Here is an 18,236-nt window from a genome sequence, read left to right as displayed (position 1 = left end):
CCTCAGTACCCTCCCTCCCTCTCTCCCTCCTATGAGCGTCCATTTTGATTCGTTGACTTTCTGTTACACTTGTCACACAGCCTGTGCTGTGGCCTCTGTCCATCATTAGCCTGGAATTTTTTCAAATGCTTTGGCATTTCATCTCTGAACGGAGCTTATGATAGAACAGATTTGTCTCCCCATACAGCGATTCAGATCCAGTATCTCCTGTATGGGTTCATGCTGGAGCACTTTTTGATTTGAGACTGCATCGCCACCCGCTGCTGATCAGAGCGTCCACACTGAAGAGGCAAAACTGGAAAATGAAATTCAAAGGAGTTCGTGGGGCTTTCTAGCTATCCTGGCCAGTGCATCCGATTCAAGATTGCTTTCTAGAGCAGTCACAATGGTGCACTTATGGGATACCACCCGGAGGCCCAATACCGTCGATTTGCGGGCAGACATTAACCCTTAATCCGACAATGGCAATACTATTTCTAGGCTACGCCTTCGGTCCGGGAGGAGTACAGAAACCGGGTTTAAAGAGCCCTTTATATCGATATAAAGGGCCTTGTTGTGTGGACTGGTGCAGGGTTAAGTCAGTTTAACGCTGCTAAATTTGGTTTAAACGTGTAGTGTAGATCAGGCCTAAGGATACATTGGTTTAGACACTGTGAAGAATGACAGAACAAAAAATCATTTACGATGAGATAAGCTGTGAAGCTGATTCAAGACAGAAAGGGCTGGTCTACACTACGGGGAAAAATTGATCTTAGATACTCAACCTCAGCTACGTGAATAATGTAGCTGAAGTCGAATATCTAAGATCGGATTACTCACCCGTCCTCACCGCGCGGGTTGGTGGAGTTCCGGAATCGATATAAGCGCGCTCGGGGATCGATATATCGCGTCTAGATGAGACGAGCAATCCGATCCCCTACTTCGATCCCCGAGCAATTGATTGTAACCCGCCAATACAGCGGGTAGTGTAGACGTAGCCAAAGTGGTGGAAAGACTTCATGAGCTCATCAATGCTGTTGATCTGGAGTCAAAGAAGGAAGGGAGCATGGCCAGAGCACCTTGCACTCTGGTAATCCCTGCCAGTGCAACAGCCCCTTGGCTTCAGTTGTAGCCAACATAACTTAGAGCAGTGGTTTTCAAGCATATTTGATAGCACCCCCTCTTCCTTTGTACCTGTAGCAGTTTATTCCTCCCCCGCACCTTCAGGTGCCTGGCCAGCAGCCACTGCTCTCCATCCGCTCAGCTCTGCATGTGCACAGTAAGTCTTTTTTTCCCCCTAAATATTCTCACGCCCCTTGCCCCCCAGTATACATTACACCCCCTCCAATTTGAGAACCTCTGAGTTAGGGCAACCCTCAAGCTGCTTTAATTTATGGCAGAGGCAAAACAGTCTCTAGCTGTCTCCAGCATCAGGAAAGCACTAACAAAGCTTTAAGCCATCTTTTCGTCTCCTACCCCATGGCCACCTTGGCTAAAACTAAGGCTCTGCCCCATAGTATCTTGAGAATTTTAAGTGAAATGGTATTTCCCGATGAGGAACTAATTACCTACAGGTACAAGTTTAATGTTGTTATCTTTTGGGGCTCCCTAAAGCAGTATTATTCTGGTTACCTGTGATGAAACAAGGAGAGGAACAAAACTCAGAAAAGGTTTTTTTGGAAGCAAACATCAAACAGTTTGTAAGGTTACAGTGAGTCTTTCAAGTCTAAACTGAATTACATAGTTAAACCGCCATAGGAAGGAGAATGTGTATACATTCTGTAGTAAAACTTTTCAGTTACTTTATTAGAATCCAGAGCAAATACAAATGTGCATTATTGAATGGAAAGAAAAAAATAATTTGAGGATGTATATAGCATGTGACAGCAGCTCCCTTCACAAAAATGTTACTAATTCATTAATTTATTACTAAATATTCACTCACAAAAATAAATAAATAAAAAGCACAAAAAACCCTCTATACTTGTGAAATGAGTTGATATTTCATATACAAAATAATTTCCACATAATTCCATATAATTTTATTTTATATAGAAATAGGTCATTATTACAACAGCTGTACAATACACTACTTTTTATTTTATAATTACATGAAATCTTTCTTAGAAACATAAAACATACAAAAAAGCAAAAAGTGCATTTTTAAAGGAAAATTTAAATGTTATCATGAAAAACATATGTGATAATTTGCAGCATCCCTAGTCATTGGGCCAAAACACAGTGCATATTTTTCAGATACTTGTTGCTATGACCAGTTGTAAGTGGGCTGTTCATTTTGCAGAAGAACCCACTTTATCTTAGCAAAGAGTCTACTATATTCTGGAACAATACAGCTGCATGATTGTGCTTATATTTTTAGTTCTCCTTTGCAGTTACAATTCCCAGAGTAAACAGGAAACAGTCCAGTGTTTTTTGTTTTTAATCAGAAAGAGCTGATAGGGTAAACTGCTTTAGTATCTTTAGGTTATAAATCAAGGAGTATGGATTGTGTAGCAGCATTTTTAACTGTGACTGGGCTTTCTGTTTAATTGGATGTATCAGTCTGGCCACCAGAATAACGACACAAACCTCTCTTTATAGAAAGTGCCTAGGTTATATCTTCTGTGCAGTTGTGCAAAACAACGATAATAATCATAATAAAAATAATCTCTTGTTCTCTGCTTTATAGATTTTTTGTTCCATTGCTTTTCTTACACAAAAGCTGAATTGAAACAATGTAGGCCAAGTACCTCATGTGTCTGTCCACAGTCTTTAGGAATCAGAGTGCTCTCAGAATGATGTACCAACAAGAATGTTCTCCTGCCGCACAGCAATCAGTGATGGAGTTCGCACAGGATAGCATTCGTGTTTATTTTACTCAGTCTGATGATATATAATATTGTCATGAAACAGTGCAAACTGAATCCAACTCCTTTTCCGTTGCATTGTCTGCTGCAGTCCGCACTCTGTGGTCTGCTACTGTCATGGAGCTTTGAAATGAATGCATGTGCAAAAGTCAAAATTGTAGGTTCCGTCATTTCTTCTCTCCTGCCCCACAGGTCTATTGGTTATAGCTGATCGTGCATTGATTGCGCTGGTATGGGACTATCATAGTAGCTGTGGTAGATTTGATGATTCTGACAAGCTACTGGTTCTTCCTGAAGCAAGTGGCAGTGGCTGATGCTGTGGATGATGGTATCCTATATTTCCTTGCGGCTGTGAGTAGGACGCCAGGAGCAAAGAATCGGGTTGCTCACTGTGTAAAGGACTTGGTGTCTGCACCTACAGATAAAAGAAAATTAATTTGCGCGATTTGATACCCAAAGTTCTTGTTTCTTAATGTGAAAGGTATTTTAGGAAATTATTACAATAGTTTGCAGCCTTATTCTTAGGCTAAATATTTCATAGACTATGTACCTGGTATTGGTTAGCTTAGGTAATAGGGCCTGATCCTGCACCATTGAAGTCAATGGGAGTTCTAAAATTGACTTTAATGGGAATAGGATCTGTCCAATAGCACAGAAGTGGCTTTTCCATCAGTTTCAGTCTTCAAGATTTTAATCCCAAGATTTTTTAAATCAATGGAATTTTGCCATTGGCTTCATTGGGTTTGGGATCAAGCTTTACAGGCCCAATCCAGCTGAAGTTAATAGGAAGACTCCTGTTGACTTCAATATGGGTTGGATTAGTCTCAAAGAATAAATCAATTAGCTGGTTCATATCACCTGGTTTTTTCAGGCAATTTGCCCCAATGCATGCTCCTTGCCCCTTGAGGGGGAAATATGGGTAACAAACAAGAATGTGGTTTGTTTATTTATTTAAATACGGATTACTGTGAGAGAAGAAGAGCTATTCAGGGGGTCAAAAGCATAGAGAGCGCAGCACAGAAGCTGTTAAGAGTCCATGAAACAAGACGAAATCCTTTGGAGGGCATATTAGATTTAGAAATTGGCTTTTGGCTTGCAGGATTTGCGAGCCTTTTATAAACATTAATTACTACATAAAACACTCCTGTACAGTAAGTATCCTTAGGCCCACTTTGCAGATGGACAGAAATTAAACAGTTTGCCCAAGTCACACAGAGAGACAATAGCAGAGTGAGGAATAGAACTCTGGAATTCTGATACCTTGTCCCCTGTCTAATTGTTGTAAAATGTCCTGTTCCTCACCACTGTTGAAGTTCTTTGCCTGCCATGCATCTAAAACTATTAAATAAAGTGAGCTGATATTTCATATACAGTTATTTCCAGGGTTGCACTCAACTCAGTCGAAGTTGTAGCACCAACACAACTATGGTAGCTGGACTCTGTTTTGGCTTAGCACATCAGCAACAGCACTATCACCTAAGTTCCACCTTCAGAAACTTTAATGCAGAATGTGATGATGTAAAAGATAGTAAAAAAAAACACCTGGATTTTCAGATCTCATTTCAAATTTGTGGTACTGGCAGTTAGAAAAAGCAGTTAGAAAAATCATCTTTTGACTTGTAAACTGAGTAAATTTAATACAGAAGCAATGAGACACTAAAGTTTAACCCCATGATGACAATTTTCTGACTGTGACTGTGATTTAAGTACATTTGGGTTTGTCATTTTAATTTTCCAATTTACAGTATTGGTATTTTTTTTTAATATTTTGACTTAGCTTAATGCTTAATTGGTGTGTTTAAAAGGTTCACATAACATTTCAGGTCCTTATTCAGTTTCTATGATATGTGCAAAATTTAACATCTTTAGTATGGAAACCTATGTAGCACATCCTCAGTCATGTTCCCAATGAAATTTATCGCAAAACTTCCACTGACTTTGGTGAGAGCATGATTAGACCCCATTTGTTCTTTCATCTAAAGATGGTAAGTTCTTTACTGCTTTGCATATTATTGCACAGATACAAACTGTGTATTATCCTTTCTGTTCTAGCCCACCTGAAGGTAGCAATGCTGCTGCTGTTGCTGGAGTTGCATAGGTTGCAGAGATGATGTCTGAGAAGGTTGTGAGGCAGAAAACCCTGGATGTAACACTGCTTGTCCCATCAGCACTATAGGTGAACTGCTGCTGGAAGTTTGCAGTTCCAGACTTTGAAACAATTGTTGGTTTTGAGAATATCTATTTTAAAAAAATCAAGAATAAACTGTTGAAAACTCAGAAGTGATGTCAGAGTACTAAGGCTAAAATCCTTATCCTTAAAATAGTGTCATTGGACCTTTAATGATAGGGACCTCAATTTCAAACCTCATCTGAAAGATAGCACCTCTAGCTGCACATTTCCCCTGAGTCTGCAGCCAGCCTGGGACAACAGCTCTAGGAAATGCGTCAGTAACTGTTAAGTCTAATTACGACATCATCAGAGTCAGATTTTCATATAACATAGGTGACCAGTTGTGTGGTGCACAACCACTGCAAGTGTGCGAGCAACTCAGGTTAAGTGCAGCTGAACCTTGGGCAGGCTGTAGCACCCAAGAGATTTTTGTTCTCCCACTGAATAGAAGTTTAGTAGACCACATTAGGGTAATATCCTCCCCACTCCCAGCATTGGGTCAACTGCCCCTCATCATTCTGCTGATTGCTTGTATTGTTATTGATGGGAGATCTACTATGGATTGAGGGGTGTATATGGACCTGCCTTTGCAGACTAAGTTCTGGCCCAGCATTCAAAATAAATTGCCCTGAGTTTCAGAAATACTGAGAAACCTGGAATTCCCACAGACATCAGGGGAACCGCAGGTGCTCAGCATCACTGAAAATCAGGCCCAGAATGACACTGACGCCTCTGCCTGGGCCAGAGCTGAGTAAGGGGCTTCAGTGGCAAGTGACGTGGGCAGGGCCGGCTTTAGGAAGTGCGGGGCCCAATTCAAACATTTTCAGCAGGGCCCCAGCAGGGATGACTAAAAAAAATAAAAAAGTAAAAAAAGCCTTTCATTTCTTAGCAACCGGTTCCCTATAAAAAGTTCTGATTTAAGGGATGTGCCAATACGGTTACCATACATCCATATTTTCCCGGGAGAAATATTTTAATTTTAAAACTTTCTCCCGGACAGTGATTTAAGAACCAAAACGCCTGAACTAGAAATGAGCTCTGTTTCACATGTGTGGGTCCCCGCCATTCCCTGGAGGTGTGCTAGAGTGATCAGATGTCCCGATTTTATAGAGACAGTCCCAATTTTTGGGTCTTTTTCTTATATAGGATCCTATTACCCCCAACCCCTATCCCGATTTTTCACACTTACTGTCTGGTCGCCCGAGGGTATGCATATGTGTTGGTCCCAGCTGCACCCTGCCCCGCTCATTGAAGCAGGTGGCAAAGGCAGCTGGAGCCCCAGCCCTTTAAATAGCCCCCAGAGCCTCTCACTACCCCAGAGCTCTGGGGGCTATTTAAAGGTTCCAAGGCTCCCTGCTTCTACTGCCCTGGCCCTTTAAATAGCTGAGGGAGCCCTGGGGAAGTGGAGGAGCTCCAGCGGCTATTTAAAGGGCCGGGGCAGTAGAAGCAATGGGAGCCCTGGACTTTTTAAATAGCCCCCAGAGCCCTGCAGCCCTACCCCAGGGCTCCAGCAGTGGGTCTCTGGTGGCAATTTAAAGGGCCTGGGGCTCCAGCCACAGCTGGGAGCCCCAGGCCCTTTAAATTGCCCCCTGGGGAAGCCGGCCACCCAGGTACAGCTCTTGCTGGTACGCCAAACCAGGGCTTGAGCGTGGGGCCCTCTTAAGGGCGGGGCCCAATTCAGGGGAATTGGTTGAATTGGCCTAAAGCTGGCCCTGGGTGTGGGGCAGAGTAAAGCAACCAGGACGGTCATAATGGAGGCTGGAACTCTGTCCTCTCCTTACACCTGTGGGGAAGACAGGCCTTCAGACACCCCTTCCCGTGTGCATTGCACTTTCTAGCCCAGGAGCAAGGAATCATTTCACACCTTAGCGCTGGGGGGGAGCTGCAGCCTAGAACGGGGAAGTAACTTGCTTGAAGTCATCCAGTGAGTTGGTGCCAGGGTGGAGAATAGAAGCCAGATACCAACTCCCACCTCTGTGCTCTGATCCCCAAAACAGTCCCTTCCAGGGGGGCCAGGAGGGGCTCTGGCCACATGCAGGAGACCCAAGGCCATTTATTTTCATTAAATATGTAGACTAAATAATGAAATTAATAAATTTTCAAGCTGAACGTATATTAATTTTAATGAACAATGCCACATTATGGAGTATTCATTTTTGAAAGTTTATAATAAATGATGCTCCCGGTGGAGGGAGGCGGGAGGGCGGGCGCAAGGTAGAAGTTTTGCCTAGGGTGCAAAATATCCTTGCATGGGCCCTGGTGGAGTTACACTGATATCAGACTAGAGTGAGAGCAGAATCAGGGCCTAGCAATTCAAGGTGAGTCAGTACTGAAGCTGAGATCAGATATTTAGTATATCTCCTCGTACTCATTTTGGTGGATCAGAAACTCAGCATTGGGACAAGTACTAAATGTGAGAGAGAGGAACAAAGAAAGGGTCCCTATTCTTGGCTTGCTGAAATCCCACTAACACATTCTGTTTCTCACAATAGTAATTTTAGACACTGAACCGACCAGAAAGGGTAAGATTAACCCTAGAAGCCTCTTACTCAAAGAGAATCAGAACTGATGTTTACTAGTACTGGCAGATCTCATTATAAAAGGCCACGCTCTCTCAAAAGTCACGTCAGTGCTTTATTTTTCACAAGTAACATACTTAGCCTGGCGTCCAGCCACACTGATATCTGAAGCGAGTCTTGAACTACAGGAACCAGGCATCATTGGCTGAATAGGCTGGCTGAGCAACAGTCTTGCACGTGGGAAAGAGAAGAACTAACATTATTGCATGAACATGTATTCCAACTCACAATCTAGTTCTAGGTGATCTATTAATTTTTAACCCATTTTTTTCTTTCAAGGCCTATGTATTTTCATTCTAGTGCAGTGATTTTCAATGCTTTTTCATTTGCAGACCCCCTACAAAGTTTTGAATGGAGGTGTGGACCCCTTTGGAAATCTTGGACATAGTCTGCAGACCCCCCAAGGGTCCAAGGACCACTGGTTGAAAACCACTGTTCTATGGTAACGGCAACCTTTTGCAGCCCCTTTAGACATAGTCTGCAGACCCCAGGGGTCTGCAGACCTCAGGTTCTAGTGCCTTTCACTCCACAACTTGTCAACATAGTTCACCCTCCTTAGTGTTCAGAATCCTCATCTATCATGTAGTAAAACAATAAATGGACAGTTTTTTTGCCAGGGCAGAATTGATTAATTTATTAAAAATCATTTACCTCAGTTGTCGGTCCTGGCTGAAATCTGGACTAGCATGACACTGGTTGCTATCCTGTGCTATAGCAGCAGATGGAGCCATGTTCACAGCCTGTGGGAGCACAGCAGAACTGGTAAATTGTGAAGCTAGGGTGCTGGATGAGTGACTGGTGTTCTGCATTACTTGTGCACTTCTGATCGATTTCTGATTCTATACCACACTTTTTAAAACACACACACACACACACACACTAGATTTTTATTATGGCAAGAATATATGAGCAAAACCTATGTTGCGTTATAGGAGGTACCCTTGTGATATACTCCGATTGGACTTCAGAATAGAAAGGGTTATTTGGGCAGGAGAAGTGAATGAGTGACATGTCCTGATCTGGTACATTACAGTTGTTTTCCTGGAAGTCTGAGGGCAAACTGGGGTCTGAGAACAACTGCACAGCGTGATGACAGGAAAGACAATGAAAGTAGACAAGGAAAGGTAAGTCATTCCTGACCAGTTTTTGGAGAAGGACTTAAAAATCACATACCGTGATCATGTGACACAAGCATAACCTTAATTATTACATGATGAGGTATATATGTGTGTGTACAGAGGCAGGTGCTATTGCAGTACAAATAATACATGTTAAAAGTCTGTAATATGTTATGTATTACCCTCACATATGCACAACTATTTCACCACATTTTATTTTATAGACTTTTCAGAGTATTTGACTCTGAAACCAGAGTACTCTGAAAGCAAAGCAGGCCCTGTAATTCTAAGAACCAGTTCTGAAAACACACAAACTCCCAAGACAACACCAAGGCAAAATTAGAAGGGATCACTATTGTCACTAAAGCCCTGTGATGGGAATAAACCTTACTATGTACAAAAGGATTTTTTTCAGGGTTAATTTGATTTAAATCAAATTGATTTAAATCACTGGTCAGGAAGACTCAATTTAATCATGGATTTCTACATAAAAGTGCATTCTTGTTGGTTGTTATAACCTTAATACATATTCTTCACAACTCAGAGATAGGTGTAGGTTTCATTTTTAGAAGATACACACTATACATTTTTGAAGTGATTTATTCAGAAAACTTTTCAGATTAGTTTTACAGCTATATCAGAAAATGAATGATTGTTTGGTTATTTCATTTACCAAAGGCCATTGAAGCAGATATTTATGAAGTCACTGGGAGGTGAACTATCTCCAATTCAACAGGTTAATCAATATTTGGAAGATTTTCTTGCCATGCTGTATAAGGAGGAGAACATCACCAGATAGACATTTAAATTGCTTTATTTAACTAAAACAACAACGTTATGTATTCTGGATTTTTTTCTTCAATGGCAAACATATAATATTTTAACAAAACAAGCATATGATTTTTTGAATTTAGTTAAACATTCAAGTTTTTTAAAATCAGGGTTTTTTTGTTAAAATTGTTTTTAACTAAAATAGTTAAATTAATTAAAAAAAACACAAAAATTAAATCGACTATGTCAGCCAGGTCAACACGAGAAACTTAAAATATTGGATTTTGCAGCTTAATCGTCTTCACCTTCATTTTCCTGTTTGTTCATAATCTGGAAAAGTAAAACAAGCTTTTCTGCTTTTTCAGATCCCAAACGATTTCTCATTTTGGAATGAATTAGTCCAAAGGAAGAAAATATTCTTTCTACACTGGCAGAAGAAGCTACTGATGTTAAAAGTGAGATTATCACTTCAATAGTCTCTCAAACCAAGTGCTTAAGTGACTTCCACCAGTTCACTGGCATGACTTTCTTTAAAACATCATCAGCAAACATATATTTCTTGAACAGTTCACCCTTAGCTCTGAAGTTTATTATAGTTGGCATTATGGAGGGACGATTGCTGGATGTCCATGTCCTACCCAACTTCTTTTCTTCAGCAGTTAAGGTTTGACCCTGGTCCTGAGTACTGAGAATATTTGCAAGAAAATGAGCTGGAGATAGTGCTTGTCCCATTCGATTTTTTAACGCTTGTAATTTATCTCTATCATTGAATATTTCTCTTTTTAAGATCTCACTCAGTGTCTTCCAAATTTCAACAGCAACTGCTATAAAACAGCTGTTTCCCTGTGTTTTGTTCAAGGTTACAGAAACAGGATTCAGGGTGCTCAGCACGTGTTCAGCATTTCTCTTAAGCCCAATGTTGAGAACTTTGGCTGTGACAGTGCCACCTATTTTTTCACAATTTTGTTCACAAACTGTCATCAGATTAGGCCAGTTCTTGATATAGCACTCAAAACAGTCCACTACTGAGTTCCACTGCATGTCTTGTGGGAGAGTTAGCTTGGTTCCTTCCACTTTTTTCAGAGCAGCTGCTGCAAAGTAGTTGTTACGGAAGTATTTTGCAGTTTCAACAACATTAGCCTTTATTTCTGGAACCAGGGCCGGCTTTAGGAAGTGCGGGGCCCAATTCGAACATTTTCGGTGGGGCCCTGGCAGGGATGACTTAAAAAAAAAGTGGAAAAAAAAGCCTCTAATTTCTTTCATGTATTATTTACTTTCCATAACTATATGAATAATAAAATTATATACATTGCATCATATATGCTGTTGATTGACTATTAATGACCGCCGTTTCACATGTGTGGGTCCCTGCCACTCCCTGGGGGTGTGCACATGTGTTGGTCCCAGCTGCTCCCTGTCCCCTCATTGAAGCAGGTGTGCAGGGTTACTGCCCTGGAAACCGCAGGGCAGCAGTGGACATGGGGCTGGCTGGAGGCAGGGCAGGGGCTGACTGGAGGTAGGGTCTGGCTGCAGGCAGGGCAAGGGATGTGGGGCTGGTTGGAGACAAGGGGTGTGGGGCGGGCTGGCTTCAGGCAGTGGGGTGCAGCAGGGGTTGACTGGAAACAGGGCAGGGGGTGCGGGCTGGGCAGAGTGTGCAGAGCTGGTGCGGGCAGCAGTGTGTGGGGGGCTGGCTGGCTTTGGGCAGGGCTGCAGGGGTTTGTGGCAGGGGTTGGCTGGAGACAGGAAAGGGGGTTTGGCAGGGGTGGCTGTGGGCATGGGGTGCAGAGCTGGCTGCAGGCACGGGGGGCCGGACTGGTGTGGGCAGGTCACGAGGTGCAGCAGAGGCAGCTGAAACCCCAGCCCTTTAAGTAGCCCCCAAACCCCCTTCTACCCCAGGGACCTTTTAAATAGCCGTGGGAGCGCTGGGGAATGCATGGGGGAGGCGGGGCTCCGGCGGCTATTTGAAGGACCAGGGCGGCAGAGGCAGCTGGAGCCCCGGGTTAAATAGCCCCCCACCCCGAGCCCCTCACTGCCCCAGGGCTCAGAGGGCTATTTAAAGGGCCCAGAGCTCCAGCCGGGGTCGCGGGGCTTGCTGCGCTCTGGCCGGAGCTCCAGACGGGAGAGTGGGACTTGCCGCGCTCTGGCCGGAGCCGCTGGGCTTGCAGCACACCGGCCAGAGCATGGCAAGCCCCGCGACTCCGCTGTCCCGGCTGGAGCTCCGGCCAGAGAGCGGCAAAGCCCCGCCGCCCCGCTCTCCTGGCTGGAGCTCCAGCCAGAGAGCGGCAAAGCTCCGCTGCCCTGCTCTCCCGGCTGGAGCTCCGGCTGGAGAGTGGCAAAGCCCTGCCGCCCCGCTCTCCCGGCTGGAGCCCCAGCTGGAGCGTAGCAAGCCCCGCCGCCCCGGCTGGAGCTGTAGCTGGGAGAGTGGGGCCACGCCGCGCTCCCGCTGGCGCTTCACTCAAAGGAGCGGGACCATGGAGCAGACCGCAGCCAGGGACCGGGGTAAGTTAAAAAAAAAATTAAAAAGGTGCCTAAGGCGCGGGGCCCTCTTAGGCGCGGGGCCCGATTCCCTGGAATCGGCCGAATCGGCCTAAAACCGGCCCTGTCTGGAACACTAAAGTCTTTGACTAGGAGGTGCCTCAAATGAGCACTGCAACCATATGGTATTAGCTTGGGACTCTCTTCACTCTCTTCTAAATAATTTCATCTCATTTTGGATACATTTGCAGCATTGTCTGTGACCAAGCTGTGTACTAGACATTTGATTTTTTTTCAGCTTGTTATAGCTTTTACTGCTACTTCTTGTAAGTATTTTGCTGTCTGCGCATTTTCTGATGTATCAATTGTTTCTGTAAGGAAGACATTCCCTTCTTCTGTTGTCACACAAGCACATACAGCAGGATCATTGTGGACATTGCTCCACACATCAAGATTCAGGTTAACAATTTTACGCTCTAGACCTTCTGCACACTGCTCAATTTCTCTTTTATACACTTTATCCAGCAATTTGCCTGCGACATCTGCTCTGTTGGGTGGACTGTATCCAAGTCTTAATGACTGAACCATGTTAACAAAGTGTGGGTTCTCAGTCATACAGAAAGGGGAGTTTGTTGCATAAACAAACCAGGAAATTTTTCCATCAATTACTTCTTTTTGTAAACTGCTGGTTCCTATCACAAACTTATCTAGGGTTGTTTCTGGATGAAGGAGATTTTTTTTTCTTTTTACTACAAGTGATATACTGTGGCTATGTGACATACATGATGTGACTGAACCACTATCATTGGCAGAAAAATCTGGAACTATAGAAAATGATGGTGATCTTGAAGGTGGATAGTCTTCAGAATCCTGTATATTGAGGATGGATTCTCCTAAACAAAATAAGTCAATGCAGTTATTTAATTATTATTAACATACTGCTCATTAAGTATTACTCATTGCATTCACTGACACTCAGTACTACTTTAAATCATAAAAGGAAGGTCAGCCTATTTCAGCTATTTATTTTTTATCACATATAAAATAGTACCATAGAGTAACAACTATATTTTTTGCTCAAACATGAGAATTCAAGAATAGTCCAGAAGGAAGACAGTCAGTCTTTAAGAAAGAAGTATGAAATAAAAAAGTTTACCAACCTGAAGATCCTGTATGTTCAGATATCTTCCTTTCATCATCTTCAATGCAGCTTCCTCCTGAGAAGGAACACTTCTCATGATGTTGTTTCATTCGGGCGACCAGGACTTGCATTTTTTGTTGCACTGTTTGCATTTTGCACACATGCCTGTCTTACTCACAGGTAGAGCAACTTCATTAAAATATTCCCAAACTGGATCTCTTTTATGGCCTGCTGCCATTATAGGTTTTCCCTTCTAGTGAGAGAATGGCATGATAGATCTCAAATGAGTGAAGACTAAACTCAGAAAGACCTCAAGATTTCTGGAATATGCTGCTCAAACAGTTCACTTTTGTTTCTACTGCCTTTCTCTCCCTTCTCACATTTATCTCCAGACTTCTTCACCTTGTCCAGATCTATTTCACCCCCAACAATCTTCTATTCATTAAATTTTTTGAAACTTTGCACTTTTAGAGAGAGGTAAGGGATTGACTCTGTGTACACAAATTTGCAGGGGGACAAGGGACTTCAGGTCTGTTATTTTTCACCTCTCTATATTATTTATTTATTTATGTAAAACATTTTTGCTGTTAACAAGGTGTTATCTCTGGAGACACAAATCCACAGTTTGAGAATTGCAAAACTAAGATCTCTGATGGTATCTTCTAGACTGAGCACTGAGTCCCATTGGGTAGATAGAAAGATTAACCTAAATAATCTATAACAGGGGGTCGGCAACCTTTCAGAAGTGCTGTGCCAAGTCTTCATTTATTCACTCTAATTTAAGGTTTCACATGCCAGTAATACATTTAAACATTTTTAGAAGATCTCTTTCTATAAGTCTATAATATATAACTAAACTATTGTTATACGTAAAGTAAATAAGGCTTTTAAAATGTTTAAGAAGCTTCATTTAAAATTAAATTAAAATGCAGAGCCCACCCGGACTGGTGGCCAGGACCTGGGCAGTGTGAGTGCCATTAAAAATCAGCTTACGTGCCGCCTTCGGTACCCGTGCCATAGGTTGCCTACCCCTGATCTATACAGAAGCCCCTGGAACCCCATAAAATCAGGTCCATAATCCATGAACTATTGGAACTCATTTACAAAACTTTTCTTAAACATTAAATGAATATATTGTCTCATACTATAGAATTAGAATTTATAATCCCTATTCCATGATGAGATACTTTTAGATATATTTTTTCCTCAAAAATAATTTTATCAAAAAAATCCAGTTTAAATTAAAAAATACGATTTAAATAAAAAAATCTGATTTTTAAATTTTTTTTAAAAAAATCATTGCTTTTTAGCCACCTTGATTTTTTTTATTTTTATAAGCCATGGGAGCATTTTATTTTAATAGACTTGTTATAATACAGGGGCACAAGAGGTTAAGAGGTACAACTGCATGATTTGAAGGTACAGTTGTAAATGTGTTCACCGAACAGCAGTAGGTGAACAGAAATAGGGGTGTGTGCTAGGATTCTGTTGAAGAAGGAACAATGGAAAGGCAGAGAAAGCTCTGTAATAAGGCAGAAAGATAACTATGCTAAGAATACTTGCAGAATCACAGCTCTCAATTATTAATAGTTAAGAGTTTAATTTTCTTTCTCTGGGTTGGAGTCCGTTGCTCTTGTATGATGGTGGTCTCAGTTTCAGTTCCTTATGGGCAAACCCCGACATCAACAGTACACCTTCATAACTAGCCATAAATAGGCTGTGTTGATGGTCTCAGGCCATGACTGACTGGACAAGGTTAAAGCACTTTTTTGGTGCTGGAAAGGTTGCCTTGCTGTAGCAGATACTGCCAGACTCCATGGTTATCAACCTGGCACTTTTCATGAACAATAAAAGAAAAATAGGTCTCCACACACTCCCCTGTTCAGTTGTAAAATGGAAACAAGCTGGCTGCATAACGCTCCTGGTTTAGATCTTTAAAAAAATCAGATCTTAAAGTAAAGGAGAAAGCTATGGGGAGAAGCTTTTGTTTAGAAGGAAAGATAAAAATGGCCACACATTTCTATTTACAATACTGATGTCGTTATTTGTGATCATTCAGTAATGACTTCAGTGGCTTGTATCCACATTCATTTCTTTGTAGTGAAATAATATGTTTACCTGGCTTGATACCACATTCGCTTCTCTTAATATTTGCTGGTTTGCTGGTTGGGAAGATGCAACTTGCCCTTGAAGTTGAGGACTGGGGATAAGCTGCTGCTGAGAAATGACCCTTGACCTCTGCTGTAGCTGCTGAGGATCTGGCTGCTGTATGTTGCTAAAGCTCAGGGACACTGCTGGCTGCTGTAAAAACATCTGGAAAAAAGAAGAACTTTTTTTCTTTTTCTCTGAAATAAGCTCTCATATCCTAAAAGGGAGATCATAATATTTCTTAATTAATTAACATTGTGCTATAGTTAATTGTGTATCATATGACCTTTTTAGAATATAGATTGTGCAATCTATTTTTTTTTTAAAGTATATTAACTGTTTATGAATGGTGCCCAAAGGCTGAAGTCCTCTTTTCACACAGCAAAGCACAAGATTGTAGCAGCAGTTCAATGGGCATTAACTCTGTTTGGGAGGGACCACCTGTGGGGATAGGAGAGTAATTCTGTGCCCATTCAGTCCTTGGCCTCTCTTTTTAGCAAAGAAAGCTGAGGCTGCCTTCAAATTTGTCTCCGATAGTTCAACACCATAAAGGACTGTCGGGCTGAGTCTTTTTAATGATGTCACAGCCAAGCACAAGCTCCCAATGTCGCATGGCTGGGCCCTTGTCCCTGAAAAGATATGTACGGCTATGTCTACTCTACGGAGCCTATGTCGGCATAGTTCTGCTGGCATAGCTCCCTAGTGTGGACACAGCCTACACCAGGGGTTCTCACTGCAACCCTCTTCTGACAACAAAAGTTATTACACGACCCCAGGAGGGGGAACTGAAGCCTGAGCCTGCCCCAGATGGGTTGGAAGGGGCAAAGACAAAGCCCAAGGACTTCAGCCCCAGGTGAGTGGCCTGTAACCTGAGCCCTGCTGCCCAAGGCTGAAGCCTTTGGTCTTCACCTTCAGCACCGGATCCCAGCAAGTCTAATGCCAGCCCTGGCGACCCCATTAAAATGGGGTCTCGACCCACAGTTTGAGAACCGCTGGCCTACACTAATAGCAAGAAACACCTCCTGTCCCCGCAATGATATCAGCTACATCGACAGCAGCGCTCTTCCTTCCACATAGCTGCATTTACACCGGGGAGTAGGTCAGCGTAGCTATGCAGGTCAGAGGTGTAGTTTGTTCATGCCCCTGACCAGCAGAGCTACACCAACATAACTTTGAAGTGTAGACCATGCCTTAATAAACTGTTGAGCACTATACTTGGGTTTAACTTCCAGTCAGATAACTATCTCCTGGTGTTACGCCTAGCCAGGTCATGAGGGGCACTTAAAATATTATGACAAAAAGCTAACAGAGCACCTGTTATCTATTCAGTGCTTCTGTAAACAATTTGACACTACTTATTCTACTGCAAAGTGAAGCAGTCTTAGAAGTTGCAGTTTCTTTTGTTTTTTCTAGGGGCTATTTCTACTGTTACAGTAGCACAGAAAAAAAAAAAGCCATCATTTAAAACAGTATCTTATTAATGTTGCAAGTTGTCTTTGTAGTGTTTAAAACCTAGTCAGAGATCGACATGCTACATCAGAGGTTGCAGACATTCTTCGGTCCAATTCTGATTTCACACCAGTTTTACACTTACGTAAAACTATTAACTTCAGTGGAGTTACTCATGATTTACCTTGGTTTAGGTGAAATCAGAATCACAGCTCCTTATCAGCCTCATGCCTTACAACGGATCTGAGATATGTCCAGTAACGTACACCTTGTATTACCAGTTCCCTAAACTGTCACATCCATTACACTTCCTTTTTGGAAAGACAACACATCTTTCTTCAACAGAGCTGAGGAGTGAATGGACATGGAAGCACAGCTGCCCTCTCATTCCTAGAGGGATTTCCTCCACCTCATGGCTGAATCACATTGGCAAGGCAATATGAACAAGTTTGAACTGCCACTGTTCAACTCTCGCTGTTCTGTAGAAAACCAGAAGTTTTTACCCTCCAGGTCTATCAAGCCAGCATCTTTTATCAATACTATCTTTTTGGTAAAATGGACACTGATGAAAGGCATAGCACTGAGAGCCGAAGATTCATTTACCTTCAAGGGAGACTGGCTTGTACATTATTTGTGGGTATGGATGTTCTCATTTGTAATTCTAGCATGCTGGTCAAATTCAGCCCTTCTGCCTTTCTCTGGATGCACTAGTCATTAACTAGACTATTTTTAAATCTGGAGCAGGCACTGAATCCCTTCAGACATCTGAGATTATACTTACTGCTCCTGTACTTTCATTTGTCAGTAAAAGCAGTAAAAGAGACTTAATGGGTTTTTAACACTTTTGTTCAAAGACTAGAGCCCTCCTGCTAGTTCATCTTTCATCACACAGGGCTCTTGGAAACAGTTACTAATACAGAGTACTGGGCTCAATGTCTCTCCAGTGGGAGAGTATTTCTTGGCTGACTTCTGCACTAAAGTTCTGAAGATCCTGTGTAGGAAATGAAAATAGGGCTAGTTTATTCACAGAGCTATCTGTTATTCATCATGGAAGGGAGTGAAAATGGGGAAGGAATGCCAGTGAAAAGCTGAAGGGAGAAAGTGGAGGCTGTATTACAGGCTCCCTTCCTTCCAGAGAGCCGAAGAAAGTCCCTCCATGCTTACATCATGCAGCATGCCTGTGTTCTCTATATGGCATATTCCACTCAAATAGGTACAGAAATCTGTGTAATAGTAACTCCCCTCTATTTGCATCCAATTTTATGGGTACAATCAATGATGGACAGAGAAAATTGAATTCAAACATCTCCTACCAGACCTGCGAAGTGCTGCTTCCATTAACAGGGCCTTCAAACCAATGTCCCATCCTGTCCTTAAGTATGTGTGGTGTGAAGCCCTCGCAGATCCTACACTTTTACTTGATGTGAGCTTCCCCAAGGCAATTTAAGCAGCTCGTATGTGGGTCACTCACTGGCATCGGCTTGTGGCAGGAAGCATGCAATTTCAAACCCAGGGACCAGGGCATGCTCCATCCCTGGG

At 42.5% G+C, this 18,236-nt stretch overlaps 1 protein-coding gene across 3 annotated transcripts in view; it reads right to left on the bottom strand.

Annotated features, from left to right (window-relative positions):
* Positions 1-2,049: 2,049 nt before the first annotated feature.
* NPAS2 (neuronal PAS domain protein 2) overlaps positions 2,050-18,236 on the bottom strand; it is a 157,566-nt gene continuing 141,379 nt past the window's right edge. For all 3 annotated transcript variants that reach the window (XM_032793926.2, XM_032793927.2, XM_075061180.1), the window contains 5 exons: positions 15,219-15,413; positions 8,247-8,335; positions 7,673-7,765; positions 4,904-5,084; positions 2,050-3,261 (listed from right to left, as the gene is read on the bottom strand). In XM_032793926.2, coding sequence (XP_032649817.1) covers positions 3,088-3,261; positions 4,904-5,084; positions 7,673-7,765; positions 8,247-8,335; positions 15,219-15,413 — 732 coding nt within the window. In that variant the 3' untranslated portion in view covers positions 2,050-3,087. The remainder of the gene's footprint in view (positions 3,262-4,903; positions 5,085-7,672; positions 7,766-8,246; positions 8,336-15,218; positions 15,414-18,236) is intronic.

This window comes from Chelonoidis abingdonii, chromosome 1 (genome assembly GCF_003597395.2).
Source record: "Chelonoidis abingdonii isolate Lonesome George chromosome 1, CheloAbing_2.0, whole genome shotgun sequence".
Lineage (NCBI taxonomy): Eukaryota > Metazoa > Chordata > Testudines > Testudinidae > Chelonoidis > Chelonoidis abingdonii.
The sequence above is the reverse complement of the archived record's forward strand: the minus strand, read 5'-3'. Positions and strand labels throughout refer to the sequence as shown.